Genomic DNA, 17508 nt, shown 5'->3' with positions numbered 1-17508 from the left:
CAAAGTACACAAAGTATATGCATCTAGTTTTCTTTGTGATAATTTCCTCCACATCTCGTGTTTCGTTGCCTCTTATCCAAGCAATATCGTGCAAATTGCGAACTGGACCGCAATGTTGGAATTAAGTAAGGCTAATCCGTTCTTCTGTTTTCCAAGAAATCTCATATCTATAAATAAGAATATTTTGGCTATTTGCAGTGCCTTCGTCCATAGTGGATGTCGGATCGGCCCGGCTGAAGAGAGCAGTGGACAAGGAACTGTTTATTTCAAGATGTCGAAATCGACTGAAAGGGGTAAGGTGCTGATACGCTTAATAAAGAAAGTGTTTCACTCCGTTCGGTTTCTTTCGACAGAAAAAGAATCTGAAAAAGTACCTTCCCGAGCGGTTCAGCTTCCTGTATCAGTTCCTATGGAACCAGATGCCATCCAACCTGTACGAGAACATTATAGGAAAGCTAAATAAATCTCACCAGGAGTTCAAAACGAAGGTGATAAGTTCGATGGTACCGGACGAGGTGCTTTACAGCCCGGATGACTACAAAACTACCAAATTTATGACCGCGATTATGTTTGTCGATGTTTCCGGTAAGCAATGTTTTAGTTTTTATTAACCACATATCACCCCTTCAACTTCAACGCACGTAAAGTCTGTTCACGAATTGAACGATATCCTTGTACAGCACATCCGGGAGTTGCAACGCGGCAAAATGGCCTCCGTTGCTGTAGTGATTGCTCTGCATTAAGTTGGTAAAATGTTCCTTCAGAATCCAATCTGGATATTGGAACAGTTCATGGCGAAATTTCGCACATGCCGCTGGAACGTTGGTAGGAATGTTTTCGTACTCCAGCGCCAGTTCTGCCGCACTGAACGATTCTGCGTACAATCTTTGGGAAGTTGTTATACTATTGGTAAGGTAATAGATCATCACGTTATCTAGCAGAGCGTCAAGCGAAAAGTGTCGTTCAAGACCACCATCTTTCAGATCCCGGTTGGAGGGGTCGGTCCACGTGGAAAACTTTTCCAGTATGTAAGCCGCTAGTCCTATTGGGTTGTTTTGAAGTACTGCACCGATCGTATCTGGTTTGGTAGCCTGTAGATGCATATAGCCTCCCTCAAGAATTAACTCCACAATTTTTGGCCACGTAGGATGGTAAAATTCGATAAGCTGTTTTTCAATGAAATAACTCGGTACCAGGCTCGACACGACCATTTTACCAATGGTAAGAGGGCTTTGACTTGCCATACACATATTGAGATGAACACCTGGAATGAAACTTGATTTGGAAACGATATCTTGGCACATCTCGGTTTTTACAGTCTACTTACCCAAAATGTCCTTCTCAAACAGAACGGCCATCAAGTTCCCTATAATGGCACCCCAATCTCCGCCCTGGATGTAAAACCTTCTGTATCCTAACCGTGCCATCAAATTTTTCATAATGACCGCCACTTTGGACGCACTCAGACCCGGTTTCGTTGATCCCTGGGACCACCCGTACCCGGGCAAACTCGGTACAATCACATCGAAAACGTATTCTTTGTCGCTTGTCCGATTGCTTAGCATTGGAATAACATCGTAGAACTCACGCACTGATCCGGGCCAACCGTGCAGCATCAGCAACGGTACGATTCGCTTCGGATTGATGACCGTATCGGATTTGTCGCGTATGAAGTGTATGTCCAGTCCCTGAATTTGGGTTTTGAAGTGCGTAAACCGATTTAAGTACGCTTCCCGTTCATCCCAGCGGTCCAAATAGTCGGTACGCCAGTACTGAACGATTTCCTGCAAACGATCACTATTGAATCCGTACTGAAATGCGGTCTCTTCGAGTGGGACGGTTAGCGATGGACCATCGTATAATTGTTTTCGCAATCGTTCAATTATTTCCGGTGGATACGATACGTTAAACGGTACTACCTCCAAACTGTCCCCGTACGGATCACCACCCTCCGGACCCCAGTACTCGAAAAATTCGATATTGTTCGGTACACGTGGCGTCTCGGACAATTGATCGTAGAGCCTATAGCAAAGCGCGATAAATATACCAAGCAGAACTAAACCGGCACGTGCTACAAGACCCATTGCCGCTAAATGCAAGCAACCCAAAATGCTACTGAGTTCAACCAAATTCGGCACCCAAACACAGTTTCGTTTCGTCTTATCGTCTTATCACTTGGAAGGTGATAAAAAACCGTTTTTGTGGATCGTATTGATAATGTGAAGCAGTATAAGTGAGGGATTTCCAATCTAAAGTTTCCCTTCATAGGTTGTAGCAGGAACGTTATTTCTATATGCAGAATAGAATGTTTTTCGAATCATATTGTATAATTAAATTTTAATTCAAACATGATATGTTCGTAGAAATTTATTTGGTGTGTAACATTTAAAAAAATGATCTCAGCTTGTCTTCAACACCTTTCCAACGAACTGTACTAAATCGCGATATACCACTTCGGGTAACTGCATTACCGAAAAATGACCACCTTCATCGAAATGATTGCTCTGTACAAGATTCGTATAGTGGCCCCTCAAAGCCCAGTCAATTGTGTGTAGTACATCGTGCTTAAATTTCGCACACGCCGTCGGTACCATGTTGGGAATTCGTTCCAGCTCACCGGCAAACAGTTCACGCTTGCTAAATGCTTCCATATAAATTCTTTGCGATGTAGTAATGCTATCAGTCAAATAGTATATCATAACGTTATCCAGCAGAGCATCGAGATTGAAAGCCCTTTCAAGACCACCGTCCGGAAGCATACGGAAGGCGCGGTTTGTTTGTGTGGAAAACTTCTCCAGAATATAGGCCGCTAATCCAACCGGATTACCAACTAGAACCGTACCGATTGTGTCCGGTTTTGTAGCCTGAATGTGCATGTAACCGGACTCAAGCAGTATTTCCTTGAAGTAAGATTGCAGGGGGAAATAGTATCCAATGTGCCGTTCCTCTATAAATACCCAAGGGAAAAAGCTAGCGATCATGGTTTTTAATGTCGCCAGTGTACCGATTACGCCACAGCCAGACTGATGTATACCTAGGTGGAAGATTATATTCTTTAGAAGAGTCATCATGCCTTGCGCGTTCCAAATCTTACCGAGTACGTTCTTCGAAAAGTATGTCCCCATCACGTCTGTAATGAGTGCTCCCCAATCACCTCCATGCACGAAGAACCGCTTGTGGCCTATGCGTTCCATGAGATTCTTCATGATGATCGCCATCTTTTGACCACCCAATCCTACCTTTGCACTGCCCTGTGACCATCCGAAACCGGGCAAGCTCGGTACGATCACTTCGAAAGTGAAATCCTTCTCATGGGAGGAACTAGTAAGCAGGGGAATTATGTCATAAAACTCTCTGACCGACCCAGGCCAACCGTGCAGAAGTAGCAAAGGAATTACTGTTTTCTGTTGATCGGCATTCGGTCGTATATGGATGTAGTGAATGTCCAAGCCTTGAATTTGTGTTTTGAAATGCGGGTAGCGGTTCAGATACGGTTCACGCTCGGTACTCCACTTTGGAAGGTATTGTTCGCGCCAATAATGAATGATCTCTTGCAAACGATCACTATTAAACCCGTACTCGAACGCACCGGCACCTTCGAGTGGAGCTGCTAGATGAGGCACATCTGTTAACTGTCGGATCAGCTTCTGTATCACTGATGTGTTGTAGGAAATTTTGAACGGCCGTATTGAAGTGTTTCCTTGATAAAAGGCGGCATCTCCAGGTCCCCAATATTCATCGAATTTAACCGTTGGCACCGGTAAAGGTGTAGTAATCTCACGATAGTATTGATATCCCGTCAAACTGATACATCCGACAAACAGACAAAGAAACTGTGTCCCAAGACCCATTGCTCGAATGGCACTGGTGCTCTTTCTCCAATGTTCCCGTTGCGTTCTCAACTATCGGAATGGAGTTCTATTTGCGCGACTAAATAACGCATCGTCATCGTTAAGGGGTGTGTTGAGATAAGAGTGAGAGAAGTTGTATTAGTTAATTGAACCTTGCTGAACTTACTATGGGAGGAATCAATTGAAACGAATTGGCCGCTAATACAATATTTTAATTTTTCTATCAACTACCTTCTCCTAATGCACATTCATTAATGAGAGACTTGAATGACCCACTCTTATGCTACTGAGCACGGTACCATTTTGTCCACTTCTTGATATCGATACTCGTCCATAGTGTAACCTTTGCTCATTGATTGTTTCTTGTTTGTATTAGCAGAAAGATAAGAATTTTTTATCAGCGTATTGAATCACTGAGTAAACACCTCCTCCGTTTTAACCCCATTTTCTTTCGTATTTGTTGGTGCTCGATTTTCGCTTTTTACAGTACAGCAGTAGAGAAAAGATAACTTTATTGTTTAAATAAAAAAAAAAAACAATTATCCCCGTCTAAAGCAAGTTTATTGTATGTACATTTCGGCTCATTTTTACTCATTTCTGAATCTTGGCAATAAACGTAACGAAATCTTTGTACAACACCTCCGGCAGTTGCATAGCCGCAAAGTGGCCACCATCATCGAAATGATTGCTTTGTACCAGATTGGTAAAGTGATCCTTCAATATCCAATCGATTTGTTGCATGAGCTCGTACCGGAACTTTGCACATGCAGCCGGAACATCCGTCTGTATGCGATCAATTTCCTTCTTCAGCTCGTCGGATGCAAATGCTTCCGCATAAATACGCTGCGATGTGGTGATGCTGTTGGTCAGATAATAGATCATCACGTTGTCCAACAACGCATCCAAAGTGAAATATTTTTCTAGCCCACCGTCTGCCAGATTGCGGTAGGCTGGATTGGTCCAGGTGGAGAATTTCTCAATAATATAAGCGGCAAGACCGACCGGGTTGCCCTGCAGTGCCGTGCCAATGGTGTCTGGTTTCGTTGCCTGAATGTGCATGTAACCGGTCTCTTCAATAATGTTGGCAAATTTACTGCCGAGTGGGAAGTAATAATCCGTGTGCTGTTCATCAACAAACAGAGATGGACGCAGAGAAGCCAGGAACATTTTGGGATAGGACATCGGGGTATTGATGGAGCACATGTTAAGATGTACACCTACAAAGAGAAATAATCAGTAGATGAGTCATGTGATCCTTGCTACCAACATTCGGCTTGATCATTTACCGAGCACATTACTCTGGAAGAAGGTGGCAATATAATTTCCGATCAAAGATCCCCAATCACCACCCTGGATGTAGAACTTTTCGAACCCAACACGGCTCATAAGATTTTTCATCACGATTGCCACCTCGGAGGGACTGAGACCCTTTTTGGCGCTTGCCTGTGACCAGCCGTATCCGGGCAGACTCGGTACAATCACTTCGAACACAAAGTCCTTGTCGTTAGACTTGGTCGTCAGCATCGGAATAATGTCGTAGAACTCGCGAACTGAGCCGGGCCAACCATGAAGCAGGAGCAATGGTAGCACCTTAGTACCGGCTGGTACTTTCGGTTTTACGTGGATGAAGTGAATGTTGAGCCCTTGAATTTGTGTATGGAAGTGCGGAAATTTGTTGAAAAATTTCTCCCGCTCGCTCCATTTGTCCAGGTACGTCGTGCGCCAGTACTTGATAATATCCTTCAGTCGGTTGGTGTTGAATCCATACTCGAACGCGACTCCTTCCAGCGGTGGCGTAAACGTGGGACCATCGGTCAATTTTGTGCGAAGCTTCTCGATCACGGGTGCATCGTACGACACCTTAAACGGTTTAATGCTGGTATCCTCTTTGTACTGTTTCACATCGCCCGGGCCCCAATATTGTTTGAGGTTGAGTTCAGGAACAGGCAGTGGGGCACTCAGTCCACGGTATTGCTTCAATACCACGGCAACAGTTAGGGATATCACCACGAATACAACTCTCGTCATGAAACCCATCTTGAACGAAACTGGACTCGAACTGAGGGATCTTTAACCTGAAATGATGTTAAATGGATAGCTGTAGAAACCAGCACGCGACATATACCGCCTTTGACCCGTTCGTGGATAAGACGCTCCGATAAGCCAGCGTGCGCTTCGACCAAGGTGGAAAAGCGATAAGCGACAAATGATAATGCTGATTATAATGGCGATCATGGTGACATTGCTTGATGCACACACAACATGCAACACCATTTAAATCATTGTGCATATTATGTAATGGCACACTTCCCAATACAGTAATGAAGTTGTCCATAACACAATTGTAGAACGATCATTGAGCAACAAATTGTTTGGATCTTCGAAAATGATTTCATTTACGGTATGACTCAGCATTTACCGTGATTTACCAAAGACGGGGGAAACAAACAAATAAAATACACAACGATGGGGGATTTTTTTCACACTTCACTTATTGATGATATGGTAACTGAAGTTTGCCGATGGCATTGGCCTTGACAACGGTCATTTTGCTGGCAGCGTAACCACGGAATTTCGTTCCAAATCGATTTCTCAAACGTCCAACGGAGAATAATGTAAAATAAATCGTCACTGAACATAGCATTGCCAAGAGGCAATTTGACCAGCGATAACGACCGTATTTTTCTATCGATAGCGAATAAAAAGAAGCGCGAAACCCCAGAACCCAATGCTTACCGTTCCAACTGCGAAGTGGTAGTAAGAATGCGGTTCGTTGCTTATACGTCTGCCGGCTTTAGAAAAATGCGTGTGGGTTGATCGAACAGTTGTCCTACATACGGTTTGGGAATATGTGGAATAAATTAAAAAAACATGCATTAGTAAAAAAATCGCAACATTTTCCCAGCAAGTCAGAATTGGGCAGGATTAATGGTTCATCTGTGATATTATAATATGTTTGTGTTTATGATTTTATTTATTAATAATAGCAATAATGCTTTCAAGCAATTCCATACATAATTTATCCCAAAATATGTATTTATTATAGTTTTTACAATATTTTACATTCGATTATTTTTTGCAGAGAAAACTTGCCCTTTCACCTACCATAAACAAAGGGCCGGTATTAAACCAACACACCTACAGGTTCGGCATGGAAGATTAATTTGTTCCCGCAAATGATACACGTACGTTAACATTATGCAAATTGGATGAACAATCGTTGCATGGGAAGAAGAATCAGGTTGATAAACGTCTAAGATGTTTATTTTTATTACGAAAAATGAAACTCAAAAACATAAAAAAAACTTATCGCACCTGTTTTTGCACAAGTCATTCCCTGGTTACACTAATACTGTTGCATTGGGGTACGGTGTGTAATCGTACAAAATTTGTTTTTTTCTTAGCTTAGCCGTTCGTTCGTTCTTTTTGGATCTTTTTTCGTTTGCCCTGCCCTGTCTTGTGTTGATCGAGACGACACATATTCACGATACGGCTTGATTCCAGTCCTAATTCCTATGTTGTGGCCTTCGCCAATATCAGAATATCTGATCTACTCACCCCACGTTCTATGCGTAATGGCAAACTAAAGAGAACAGCAAGTCATTATTTTTATAAGCCAAACAAAAAATTGATTTGGTGGAAAAAAAAATCGGTACAATCGTACTGAACATTAGTCTATACCCATTAGAAGAAATTGTACTTTTGATCCGATTTTTCTCGTCCAGTTGTTCGAAACCATCCTTCTGACAGTATCATCTTCATGGTTCAACTGCGCTGCATAATATATAGATCATTGATCCTAGGCTATAGCAAGTCTTTGTATTAGCTAGGTACTCCATTACCTCTTTTAAAAAAAATGTCTATATCGTGCTGAGTTTCTTATTTCCAGACGCGTACACGATCCTCCTTAACACCATATGAGAACCAGTCACCAGTCAGTCTCCTGAACAGAGGCGTCAACATACGGAAATAATTTAGAAAAAAAACTCTTATGTGTAACGTTTTCTGTTGTTAATTTCCAGGTTTTACCGACCTTTCTGAATTATATAACAATCCTGAAAATGGTGGAGCTTCCAAATTATCGCAAGTCTTAAACACCTACCTTGGCGGAATCGTGCATGAAATATTAGGCCATGGCGGAGACATACTGAAATTCTCCGGTGATGCCATCCTGGTGCAGTTCAAGGCAAACTCTTCCGTATCCTTACCGGATGCGATTCACAGGGCGATCGACACGGCAATTGTTATACAGCTTTCCTACGGACGCTACAAAACCGACGTCGGTGTTACGTTACGGATCAAGATCGCTATTTCGGCCGGTGAGGTACACTTTTCGCTCGTGGGAGATAGATCCTTTTCTCATTACGTTGTTGCTGGACAGCCGGTATGGAAAGTGAAACTGGCGGAACGGATGGCACTGGCGGGTGATATTATCGTAACGTACTATGGTGAGAAGCTTGCCCCGTTGAAAGACACGCTGCAATAATATAATCTTATTTGTATTAAATTTCCAGCATGGAGCTATATTCACGACAACGAGTATGTTTGGGAATCGTGTGCGGACAGGATGCATCTTAAAATTAAAGGATTTACCAGCTATTGGCGGTCAACGAAAAGATTAAATTTTGTCGAAGCATCCTACCGGGAGGATCAGGAAGGCGAAGATCCTTTAGAGCAGGACGATGCAATCAAAATTGACAGCGAAATGCTTGCCAGTAAGCTTTACATAATTGCAAAGTTTGAAGATGTCGCACTCAATGCTTTTATTTTTTTTATTTCAGTTCGTCCTCGTCTTAAATATGTAACGCCACACGTTGTATCATCGTCATTGCAAAAGTTCCTCATTAAACCCATCCTGAACGCGGTGGAAAACAATGAACCGCTTGAGTTGTTGACCGAAATGCGTCAAATTGTGACGGTATTTTTAAACATCGTTTTAAAACCACGCGAAGTTGTTGCAATGATCGAGGAAATTAATTCCATTTTTACCACCGTTTGCAAGTACAACACCGTCAGCTTAAATGTGTGTTTTTAGTGATTAAACATATTATTGTCTTAATTTTAGAATTGTTGAAGGACATGAAGGAATTGTAAACAAACTTTCACTATTCGACAAGGATGTAATGTTTCTAATTATTTTCGGATTGCGCGGCCAGAAGCATGAAATGGATAGCCAAATCGCGTTGCACTGTGCGTGTGAAATACAGGAAACGTATGCAAAAAATCCCTCGATAATTTCTGCTTCGATCGGCATTACGACTGGTATTGCGTATTGTGGCATCGTGGGACACACAGTACGGCGTGAATATTCTGCGATTGGAGTTCACGTTAACAAAGCGGCCCGCTTAATGATGGCTTATCCGCATAAGGTAACATGCGACAAGAGCACGTTCATGATGAGTAAACTAGATCCTGCCCATTTCACTCTACAAGATGCAATCCAATTGAAAGGATTGCACAACGTAGGGCCAATCTACGAGTTCAAGGAATTCATTGCGTAAGTTTTGTTGATGAAAAGCCCGCTTACTTTTAAGCGCAATGAAGTAAAATGCATCCATTTTCACAGGGAACGCGAATTACTAAAACCGATGGTATACAACTATCCCTTAGTCGATCGAGACCAGTTCGTTGAAATTTTTCAGGAAATGATCGAAGATTGTATGGTGATTGTCCAACAATGCACCCGGACCGATTTTCCAAACGATCAGTGGATTCAAAATTGTCTGTTAATACGCGGCGAAGCGCAGATGGGTAAAACTCGTCTAGTGAATGAGTTTTTCTACATTGCGCTACGCAACAAACACATAAGCTCGTTATGCTTTTCTCTCAGCTTAAAGGATTCAAAGGTAAGCGAATGCGTTGTAAGTTGTAAGTCCGATGTATTATTATTTTACGAAACTTCTTTTGCTCGCCAGAAACCATATTCCGCGGCTAGTCTATGCATTTCCCGACCGCTCGGATTCACCGAAACAATAACGACTGTGACGAGGCAAAACCGCATGAAGTTGTACCTGCGGGAGCATAAAATGGAACAGCACGTGTCGCTTTTAAACGACATTCTTGGCACGAATTTTAATGAAACTCAGGCAACTGCCAGTTTGAACCAAACAGAGAAAGAATCTGCTAGAAAAGAATTGTTCCGGTTCCTCTGCCAAAAGGTTGGTAGCGTTACGCGTTAGTCATGTATTGCACATTGCATACCTATCGGGCGCATATCCCCATTTTCGAATTTTAACTCGCATTCTTTTGCATCTTAACATGTTTAGACTTTTCAAAATCTTTGGGTGCTGATCATCGATGATGCTGAGTTTATAGACGACGAATCATTCGATCTATTTGACGTCATCTGGGAAATGCCACAGATCATTACAGTGCTAACGGTGGGCTATCAGAAGCGATTAAATCCGGTACGTGTTCGCGTTCTGGACCGTCCCAATGTGTGCCAGGTAAAGCTGCCTCCCATAGAAACATTGCTACACAAAGCAGTCGCTTGCCAATTTCTGAACGTTAATGCTATTCCGTTGGATCTGGAAAGGTATGTAAACGTGTCTTGCAAAGGTTGTGAGCGGGGGTGAGCATGATGCTAACCGGGTTTGATCGCGTTTGAATGGGGACGAGTATCACGTGTCGACTGCGGGCTCGTTGAGTAAGGAGGTATTTGAAAATTATTTGTTTTTGTTTCGAATCGTGTTTCTGGATCAACAGCTGGACAGCAATTCGCCCATGTGCTGCGGTCACGCCGCACGTGACGATTCAAAACAGTGTATACTGTTGGCTTGTTTTATAATCGCCTATTTACCTTCTGTTTCTGTTCAGTGTAGGGACAGCATAGCAGGAGGTAGGCATACAAAACTGCACGGTCTGATTGGCAGGGAGCGGAGGATTAGTTATTGAGCGCGAACGTGAACGCATAGATTTGCACGCAATTAAAAAGGGATGCGGTGCATCGATAGAAGCGCTTGTTTCGTCACCATCGGACCGATCAGGATGCTCGGTCTTATGGCATCTAACATCCTCACATAACATTTGCGCTAGAAAACTAGCTCAATTTGGCCAAGTCTCAATCCAAGCCAAGTCTCAGCCAAGTCTTGATTTCAGTGGTAGACGATTCATAACAAAGTGCAACCGTCGCCGTTATTCTGTGGCATATATTAAGCGAGACTGAAAGCGCACTTGGTGATCGAACTTGGCAAAGCACCGTTTTTGTTATTAACATAGAATCGATCTGGTAACAAAGTGGTAATAACTAGGTACAGTTATAGTTTAGGCAAATGAGATACAGCTTTTGTTTTCGCAGCAATATGCATAGGGAAAAAAGGGACAGTATTGATGCGGGTAACAGGGTCTTTTTTGTTCTGATGTAAGAAACGCATGTTCAACAAGGAAAAGAAAGCTAACAGCTGTCAATATGATTTGTGTTGTGCAATAGGATCAGGAAATCCGAGATGTGCGTAAGAGCATTACATGGACATATGGTTTGGAAAACAGATGCAGTCATGTAAGACTGGTTTTGATGTGTGATTTTATGATATAACCTTTTTCTTCTGTATATAGTGTTATCCCATCTTCAAGAAATGGTACATAAAGAATCTTCTACTTCTAATTAGGTTGTTGCACACCATGAGCAACGGGAATCCGGGATGGATAAACACATTTCTTCTTTGCTTACGTCAGAGCGGTATTCTGCGTGTAAAGCGTATGGGTTTCTGCGAAGCCCAGACGGAAGGCTATGTATTCTGCGACTCTTCGTTCCTGCAGCGGGACAGTATCAAGTCCAGTTCCACACTGCGGCCAAGCCTCTCCGACTGGCGACTGTTCGAATCGTCGTTCGATATTGGCGACCCGTTGCTCTATCCTGGCGATCAGACACCATCACTGTTCAACAAGATCGTAGACGTTGCGTACCTGACGGATACGGTCGACACGAAGGATTACTACACCTCCCGCAATTTAGAAGCGTTTCATCTGATGCTGTACGATTCGCTGTCCGCCTTCGAGCAGCTCGTATGCAAATGTGCTGCCTTTTTGGGGCAAAAGTTTCTACGCGCCTCACTAATGTACACGATGGCAATGGAGAGTGAATGGGATGTAGCAATCGGTAAGTATGATGTTACAGTTTACGCTTATTTCGCAGGCGTACATTCGCGGAAGTTGTGCAAGATACAAGGGAGACAAGTTTTACTGGTACAAGAGCGATACACTCGTTTGCAATTCGTCTAGCACGCTGCATACAGATGCAGTAGACACAGATCCGGACTACAAATTCGACCGATGGATCGATCAATTACCATTGCTGATCGATTTGGGTACCCGAAATTTTCCTAACTTTATCATGTGAATGTTTTTTTTTTTGCCAAATCTTTTCCATCTCTTCCTCACGCTATCGCACAACATCTCCATCGCATGTTTCGCAACACTTGTGGAAAGCAATGAAGAAACTGTTTGACCTTCAAATCCTATCGTGCGCAATCGGAGACTTTAGCGAAGGTTTCCGGTTGGCGCAGAAGAATGTTAACAGCAGCTGGCTGGGGCGTGGTGAGTGCGCCTGCATTGCACTGGACGTGGATAGTAAGTATTCTAGACGAAGAGAATTATTATGAGGTCCAAAATTTATTTTATTCTTTTCAGGAAGCTGCAAAGATCTGCCGAAATACGCGGTTTGTGGGTACTCTAAATTCAATTCCAGTGAGTTCCACAGCACGGTGTATAATTTGGTAACAGTGGAGCAGAAAAAGCAATACCATAGCAATGCGTTGGAATTTATTGAAAGTGAAACTAAAAAGTAAGTCATTTTTAACGGCGATTTCGGCCATGTTGCACTGATTGATTTTCTGTCACACTTGCAGGTGTAATTCATGTGGAGCTGTGCCGTTTAAAAATTTAATGAGCTGTGAGGAAACATACGAAGTACAGGTTGGCTGCCAAAGATCAGAGGAACCCGAAACCAATGAAATGATACTTCAGTACAGTTCGAGTGTAAGTGTATTTTGTTTGTTCCCCATACGCTTATTTAATCGTTAAATATCGTTTGTTCTCTTTTGGTTCTATAGCGATTTTCTTTGTACTCATCGCAGCGTAAGATATTGTTTACAATGCTACAAATGCAGTTTGTTTATATGTGCTTTTCATATTTATTGTTTTTTAATTTTAATTTCAACTATCACAGAATCAATGATATTCGACTGTTTTAGACGTCGCCGTAGTTCAGCGCGACGTGGACCGGTACTCAGCTATGGGGCGTACAATTTTGTCTCCTGCAACTGTAATATGATCCTTTACAGCATGTTCAGCGAGATAGTCTTGCACAGCAAAGGTGCGGGTTTGCTGGAGAAATGTGTTGAGGCTAATATTGAATGGGCACGGATCTGCATTAAATTATCAAACATTCCAAAAGCCATTTCTATTCTAGAGGATGCTAGTAAACTGATGACGGTAGGCAGCCAACATGTGATGTGATGTGATAAAAAATGGTTAGAAATTATTGATTCTTACAGCAAATTGACACAAGAGAAAACGTTGCCCTTGTTACGTACCTGAAGGGACGTCTGTATACGTTAGAAGCAAAAGGAAAGTATTGTTTGGAACAGTTTGAGCGAGCACTGGAACTGTACTATCGTGCCTCACGAATTTTAGGGATGAGTTTTCCTCGTCACCGGTAAGCTTGCAAAGAAGTCCTACTTCTTTCCTATATTAATTATGATTTTTCCATTTTTCTTTGAAAGCTCTTTGGTTAGATTGAAGAGCAGATATTACATGACAAAGGTGAAAAAATACCTTGATCCTGCCAACAAGGGTAAAACCTCGACCACCAAAGGTCTTTTCTACAGCTTGATCGTATCACAAATTGCTAGCTGCTTCAATGGTATGCATAAGTTGTTCGTAAAGTTACGCGATTGGGATCGGGCAACCTTAGCTGCCATCTGGGGTCTGAAGCATGCCTTACGCCACCGGAAGAGTAGCACAGTGTTGGTGAAGTCGTTGGCTAATTTTTTCCATACAGGTAAATGGTTACGCCGAGAAAAGAGTCATGTGCAAATAACATCCTCTTTGCTTTCAGCCTATCATGTTGGGTTTTCCGAAACGACAGCTTGGATGCAGGAACGTTCACTGCAGATAGTGGCGGAAAACGTTCATCGGATCGATGCGGACTATCTCGATGCAATAGTTCGTTATTATACCGCTCTTTTCCTTTGCCAGTAAGATCTTTTTAACTGTTTGCACAACGTGTATGGCATTGTTCTGTTTTATCAACCACTTTAGAACCATACGTTCGAAGAAAATTCTATCGATCGAACTTGGCAAGGTAGTTCTGCACATAAACGACAGGCTTCAGTATCAATCCTGCGAATGGGACATCATTCCTATTCTTTGCGAAGTGCTCCTTTCGAATCGACGTATCGGAGAAACGGTTCAAACCCTTTGGACGCTGCAGAAGCTTATCGTCCATCAGCAATATCGTACCGGACAAATCTGGTATTACGCGATTTGTCTCGACGTTCTGCTCGATACGAGCTGTTGCATAGAGTCGTATCGACGATGTGAGAATTTTTACTTCAAAAATCGTGAATCCTTCCTTGCGCAACGGAACGGCTTTGCCAGTGCTCGGTTGTTTGCCAACCTGTGGCTCTGGTGTGTACGTTACGGTGCCTGGGTAGCGGCAGACAACTGGTTGGTGCTGTTGCGTGAAAATTTTGTGCTCAGTGTGCACGATTCTACGATCAATATTAACACGGCGATCCGCATCGTGGAGGGTATGGTACTAACGCTGATCTACCACATAGAGGCGCGTAATACGGCACAGATTCGGCGGATGCGGACCAGCATCGAAACGTTGCTTGGCAGCGTGGAACAGGCGCTTTCCATCAACCGGAATCATGTGGCTCGGTTCGAGCTGATGCGCATCTACTACCGGCAAGTGGTGGACCCCGATGGTGGAAACGTTTGCCGACAGTTGGCCACTGCTGCCAAACGAGCCCAGAGCCGTAACGATCATCTTTGTCACGATCATATCCAGCACACGGCCAAGGTTTGTAGTGTTATGTGACATGGCTGCGGCGTAATGTCTTAGGCAACGCCGTTACGTATTATTATAGCCCTTCCCTTTCTCTCTCCCTCTTTCTTTGCCATTATTTCCGATTCCTTTGTTGTGTGTTATTTTCTTTTCCGGCCTCTCCCACATTCACTCATCAGTTTTGGCACCGTGAGTTACCGCCAGCTTTGGAAACCTTCTGGCTGGATCACGCTGCCGGAAGTGAACGTATCGATGGTGCGAGCCGAAACCAGAGCTTCGCTGCCGGCTCACTGTTTGACATCAGCAACGAGCAGCTGTACGATTATGGGAGCTGTATAATGAATCACGAACGAATCTATCCTTATTCAATGCCATTGCCAAGAGCTCGATTCCGATGAATGAATATGCAATTGGGTGTCCGGAAGATGTCATGCCCGAAACAGCTCCCGTCGCCCGGATCAGGACACCCCGCGTTCCAGCGGCATGCTGACCGGTATCGCTACGTATGTGAGTGTGTATCCGACGCGAAAGAGAAGAGTGGGAGAATAATTTGAATTTTTATCAATGCGTGTGTGGTGCTAAGCTGATTGAGTGGTGGAACAGAGAGGCAGGGAATGAAAGCTGAACCGGAGGACGAGTTGTATCCGTTGGCGTTGGTGTTGGTAACGGTTCTCCCAAACCGTCGGAAGCCGAAATTAGACGTCCCATCTTCCAGCATTGCGAAGTAGTGGTGTGTTGATAAATTTTCATGAGTGACAACCAAGTCACCGGTTTTGGTTTCGGGTTTTTTATTTCGTTTCCTTTCCTTATTCTCCACTATATATGCACCGTTCTTCTTCGTTTATTGCCGTTTCGTGTAATTATTTGTAGCCATCTCTTAGTTCCCCCAAAAACCGCATGATCCTCTAACTCTTCTGGTTTATCATCAATTGGGTGGTTGAATCATAATTAAATGCAAACAAGTTCCCACCCAACACGGTTCCAAAGCCTCACCATCACCGTACCCGTAACAGTCAGTATGCGTTACGCATGATTCCCGGAATGGTTCTCCATCGTGCGCATTAACCATACGGCACGCAACTCGCTTTAGGTGTCGCGCAAAGTTTAAGTGCGTATATATTGACTTTGAAAATTGTAAAGCAGCATCCATTTTCACCCGACCAGCTGACCCTTATTCCTTTCTCTCCTTCCGCGATCTCAACGTGTTATTTTTTTCTCTTGTTTTTTTTTGCTTATCCCATCCAACGTGAAATATCGCAGACGGGAATCTTGGTTACTGACATATTTGAACGATTTTGGCCCGTTGGCAACGCTTACAAATCGATTTGGCATCCGGATGTGTGATTGAATTGGAGTCTAGGTTGAATAAATTACACTTGGACTATTTGGGCCCTTCGCGATCTGTTCATGTGGCCCAGCACAATGATGTTTCGTCGAGATATGTAAGGTACATTTGTCCTTGTCCTCTAGAAAGTCCCCATTTCCGCAGTCAACCCTTTTGTTGACCATTGGACGATTAGCCTAGTTTACAGGTAGGTAGTATGTGTGTGTGCTTGTTTCATCATCTGCAAATCACGGCGAACAACGCCGCTCAACCGCAACCAAATTAGAATAGCTGAACACGAGTTCATAAGTATGCGGTTTGTATTAGTTAGAATCGTCACCAAACCGGATGCATACGTACGCATGCACGCGCCAAGTGCGTCCTAAAGTAGTTGCCGTTCGTTTGCCGCCGCAGCTCCACCATCTTTTCCTCCTATCTGCGGAAGGAACACCTCCTCCTACACGCCACACACAACTAGGGTCGGCGGCACAACGGGTTTTAGTATTCCAAGGATACTACTCACGAGCCGGATTGGGTACTGGAGTGAACTCAGGCAATAACAAAAAAAGGAAAAGTTTACTCTCTCCGCTCCTTCTCTCGCTCTGTCTTACAACCTACGTAAAAATATAACCAATCCTTAATAATAGAGCATACTGGGGAATAACAACAGCAACACAATCGAAGTAAAACGGAAGGAAGTGTACGCGCGTGTGCGCGACCACCATTCGAAGCTGCATTGATATATTTAAATGCGCCTGTTGTCTGATCAAGGATTCAAGGATTTCTGAATGAGTTACTCCTTCGATGTGTGGTACCAGCTCGGGTAGATGAGGGGGCTCGCGTTCGCGTTGATCGGGATCGTACATTCGTGATCCGGATCGTGAAAGTTGTGTGCTGTGTGCATTGTTTGCGGAAGACTTGCATGATGCCATTGTTATGGAGGGGGAGGTGGTACAGAACGAATGGAGCACACTGGAGAGGAAATAATTCAGCAACCAGATTAAACCGTGCCTCCAAAGGGTTGTTGTCGGCTTCGGTGCAAACGACTACTCTGACCGATGTATGTCTTTTTGGAATGGATGAAATGGAAGGTTGGTAGCATCAGAAGGTTCCAATCCAATAGAAACAAAATTAAGTTTATTGATCAACCGACTGTGTGGTGTAATGCATTATCAACCTTGATTCTTGCGATTATACAACACGTGCTAATGTTACAGATGAATGTATAACAACACATTGATTTAGTTAAGTTCTGTTGCAGTCATTAAATCCAAAACGACGTGTCTATGAAGGTGCAAAAAAGTCATGATCATAGTTCACTC

The 17508-nt window shown here is 43.4% G+C and overlaps 4 protein-coding genes across 5 annotated transcripts; 1 reads left to right on the top strand and 3 right to left on the bottom strand.

Annotated features, from left to right (window-relative positions):
- Positions 1–13: 13 nt before the first annotated feature.
- LOC125761978 (adenylate cyclase type 10-like) lies at positions 14–15706 on the top strand. Of its 2 annotated transcripts, XM_049423612.1 has the most exons (21): positions 14–125; positions 199–293; positions 354–585; positions 7874–8299; positions 8366–8566; positions 8633–8852; positions 8917–9348; positions 9418–9697; positions 9767–10009; positions 10118–10386; positions 11459–11949; positions 12279–12419; positions 12480–12633; positions 12698–12827; positions 12902–12926; positions 13018–13283; positions 13346–13506; positions 13574–13851; positions 13909–14047; positions 14112–14877; positions 15042–15706. In XM_049423612.1, exons 1-21 carry the CDS (start codon positions 113–115, stop codon positions 15258–15260), a joined length of 5181 nt encoding a protein of 1726 aa, XP_049279569.1. In that variant the 5' UTR covers positions 14–112; the 3' UTR covers positions 15261–15706. The 2 variants fall into 2 exon arrangements, with proteins under 2 accessions (XP_049279569.1, XP_049279568.1); XM_049423611.1 differs by having other exon boundaries at positions 9418–10009.
- On the bottom strand, positions 565–2280 carry LOC125761997 (juvenile hormone epoxide hydrolase 1-like). The gene is made up of 2 exons (XM_049423649.1): positions 1328–2280; positions 565–1264 (listed from the first exon to the last, which is right to left on the bottom strand). The coding sequence occupies exons 1-2, from the start codon at positions 2082–2084 to the stop codon at positions 633–635; spliced, it is 1389 nt and encodes a 462-aa protein (XP_049279606.1). The 5' UTR covers positions 2085–2280; the 3' UTR covers positions 565–632.
- Positions 2353–3918, bottom strand: LOC125761996 (juvenile hormone epoxide hydrolase 1-like). The gene is made up of 2 exons (XM_049423648.1): positions 3095–3918; positions 2353–3034 (listed from the first exon to the last, which is right to left on the bottom strand). Exons 1-2 carry the CDS (start codon positions 3849–3851, stop codon positions 2400–2402), a joined length of 1392 nt encoding a protein of 463 aa, XP_049279605.1. The 5' UTR covers positions 3852–3918; the 3' UTR covers positions 2353–2399.
- Positions 4391–6678, bottom strand: LOC125761998 (juvenile hormone epoxide hydrolase 2-like). The gene is made up of 3 exons (XM_049423650.1): positions 6588–6678; positions 5138–5926; positions 4391–5068 (listed from the first exon to the last, which is right to left on the bottom strand). The coding sequence occupies exons 2-3, from the start codon at positions 5886–5888 to the stop codon at positions 4443–4445; spliced, it is 1377 nt and encodes a 458-aa protein (XP_049279607.1). The 5' UTR covers positions 5889–5926; positions 6588–6678; the 3' UTR covers positions 4391–4442.
- Positions 15707–17508: the final 1802 nt, after the last annotated feature.

Source organism: Anopheles funestus, chromosome 2RL (genome assembly GCF_943734845.2).
Source record: "Anopheles funestus chromosome 2RL, idAnoFuneDA-416_04, whole genome shotgun sequence".
NCBI classification, from domain to species: Eukaryota; Metazoa; Arthropoda; class Insecta; order Diptera; family Culicidae; genus Anopheles; species Anopheles funestus.
Note: the sequence above shows the minus strand (reverse complement) of the source record. Positions and strands in the feature narration are given on the sequence as shown.

What these genes read in the sequence shown, in the direction of transcription:
- LOC125761978 (XM_049423611.1), top strand. An exon ending in TGACAGCGAAATGCTTGCCA is followed by an intron (nt 8,567 to 8,632) that starts GTAAGCTTTACA and finishes TTTTTATTTCAG; the next exon opens with TTCGTCCTCGTCTTAAATAT. An exon ending in TTCTTTGTACTCATCGCAGC is followed by an intron (nt 12,927 to 13,017) that starts GTAAGATATTGT and finishes CAACTATCACAG; the next exon opens with AATCAATGATATTCGACTGT.
- LOC125761997 (XM_049423649.1), bottom strand. Translation starts at nt 2,084, where the DNA reads ATGGGTCTTGTAGCACGTGCCGGTTTAGTTCTGCTTGGTATATTTATC. An exon ending in GTTTGAGAAGGACATTTTGG is followed by an intron (nt 1,265 to 1,327) that starts GTAAGTAGACTG and finishes GTTTCATTCCAG; the next exon opens with GTGTTCATCTCAATATGTGT.
- LOC125761996 (XM_049423648.1), bottom strand. Translation starts at nt 3,851, where the DNA reads ATGGGTCTTGGGACACAGTTTCTTTGTCTGTTTGTCGGATGTATCAGT. An exon ending in CTTTTCGAAGAACGTACTCG is followed by an intron (nt 3,035 to 3,094) that starts GTAAGATTTGGA and finishes TCTTCCACCTAG; the next exon opens with GTATACATCAGTCTGGCTGT.
- LOC125761998 (XM_049423650.1), bottom strand. Translation starts at nt 5,888, where the DNA reads ATGGGTTTCATGACGAGAGTTGTATTCGTGGTGATATCCCTAACTGTT. An exon ending in CTTCCAGAGTAATGTGCTCG is followed by an intron (nt 5,069 to 5,137) that starts GTAAATGATCAA and finishes TTCTCTTTGTAG; the next exon opens with GTGTACATCTTAACATGTGC.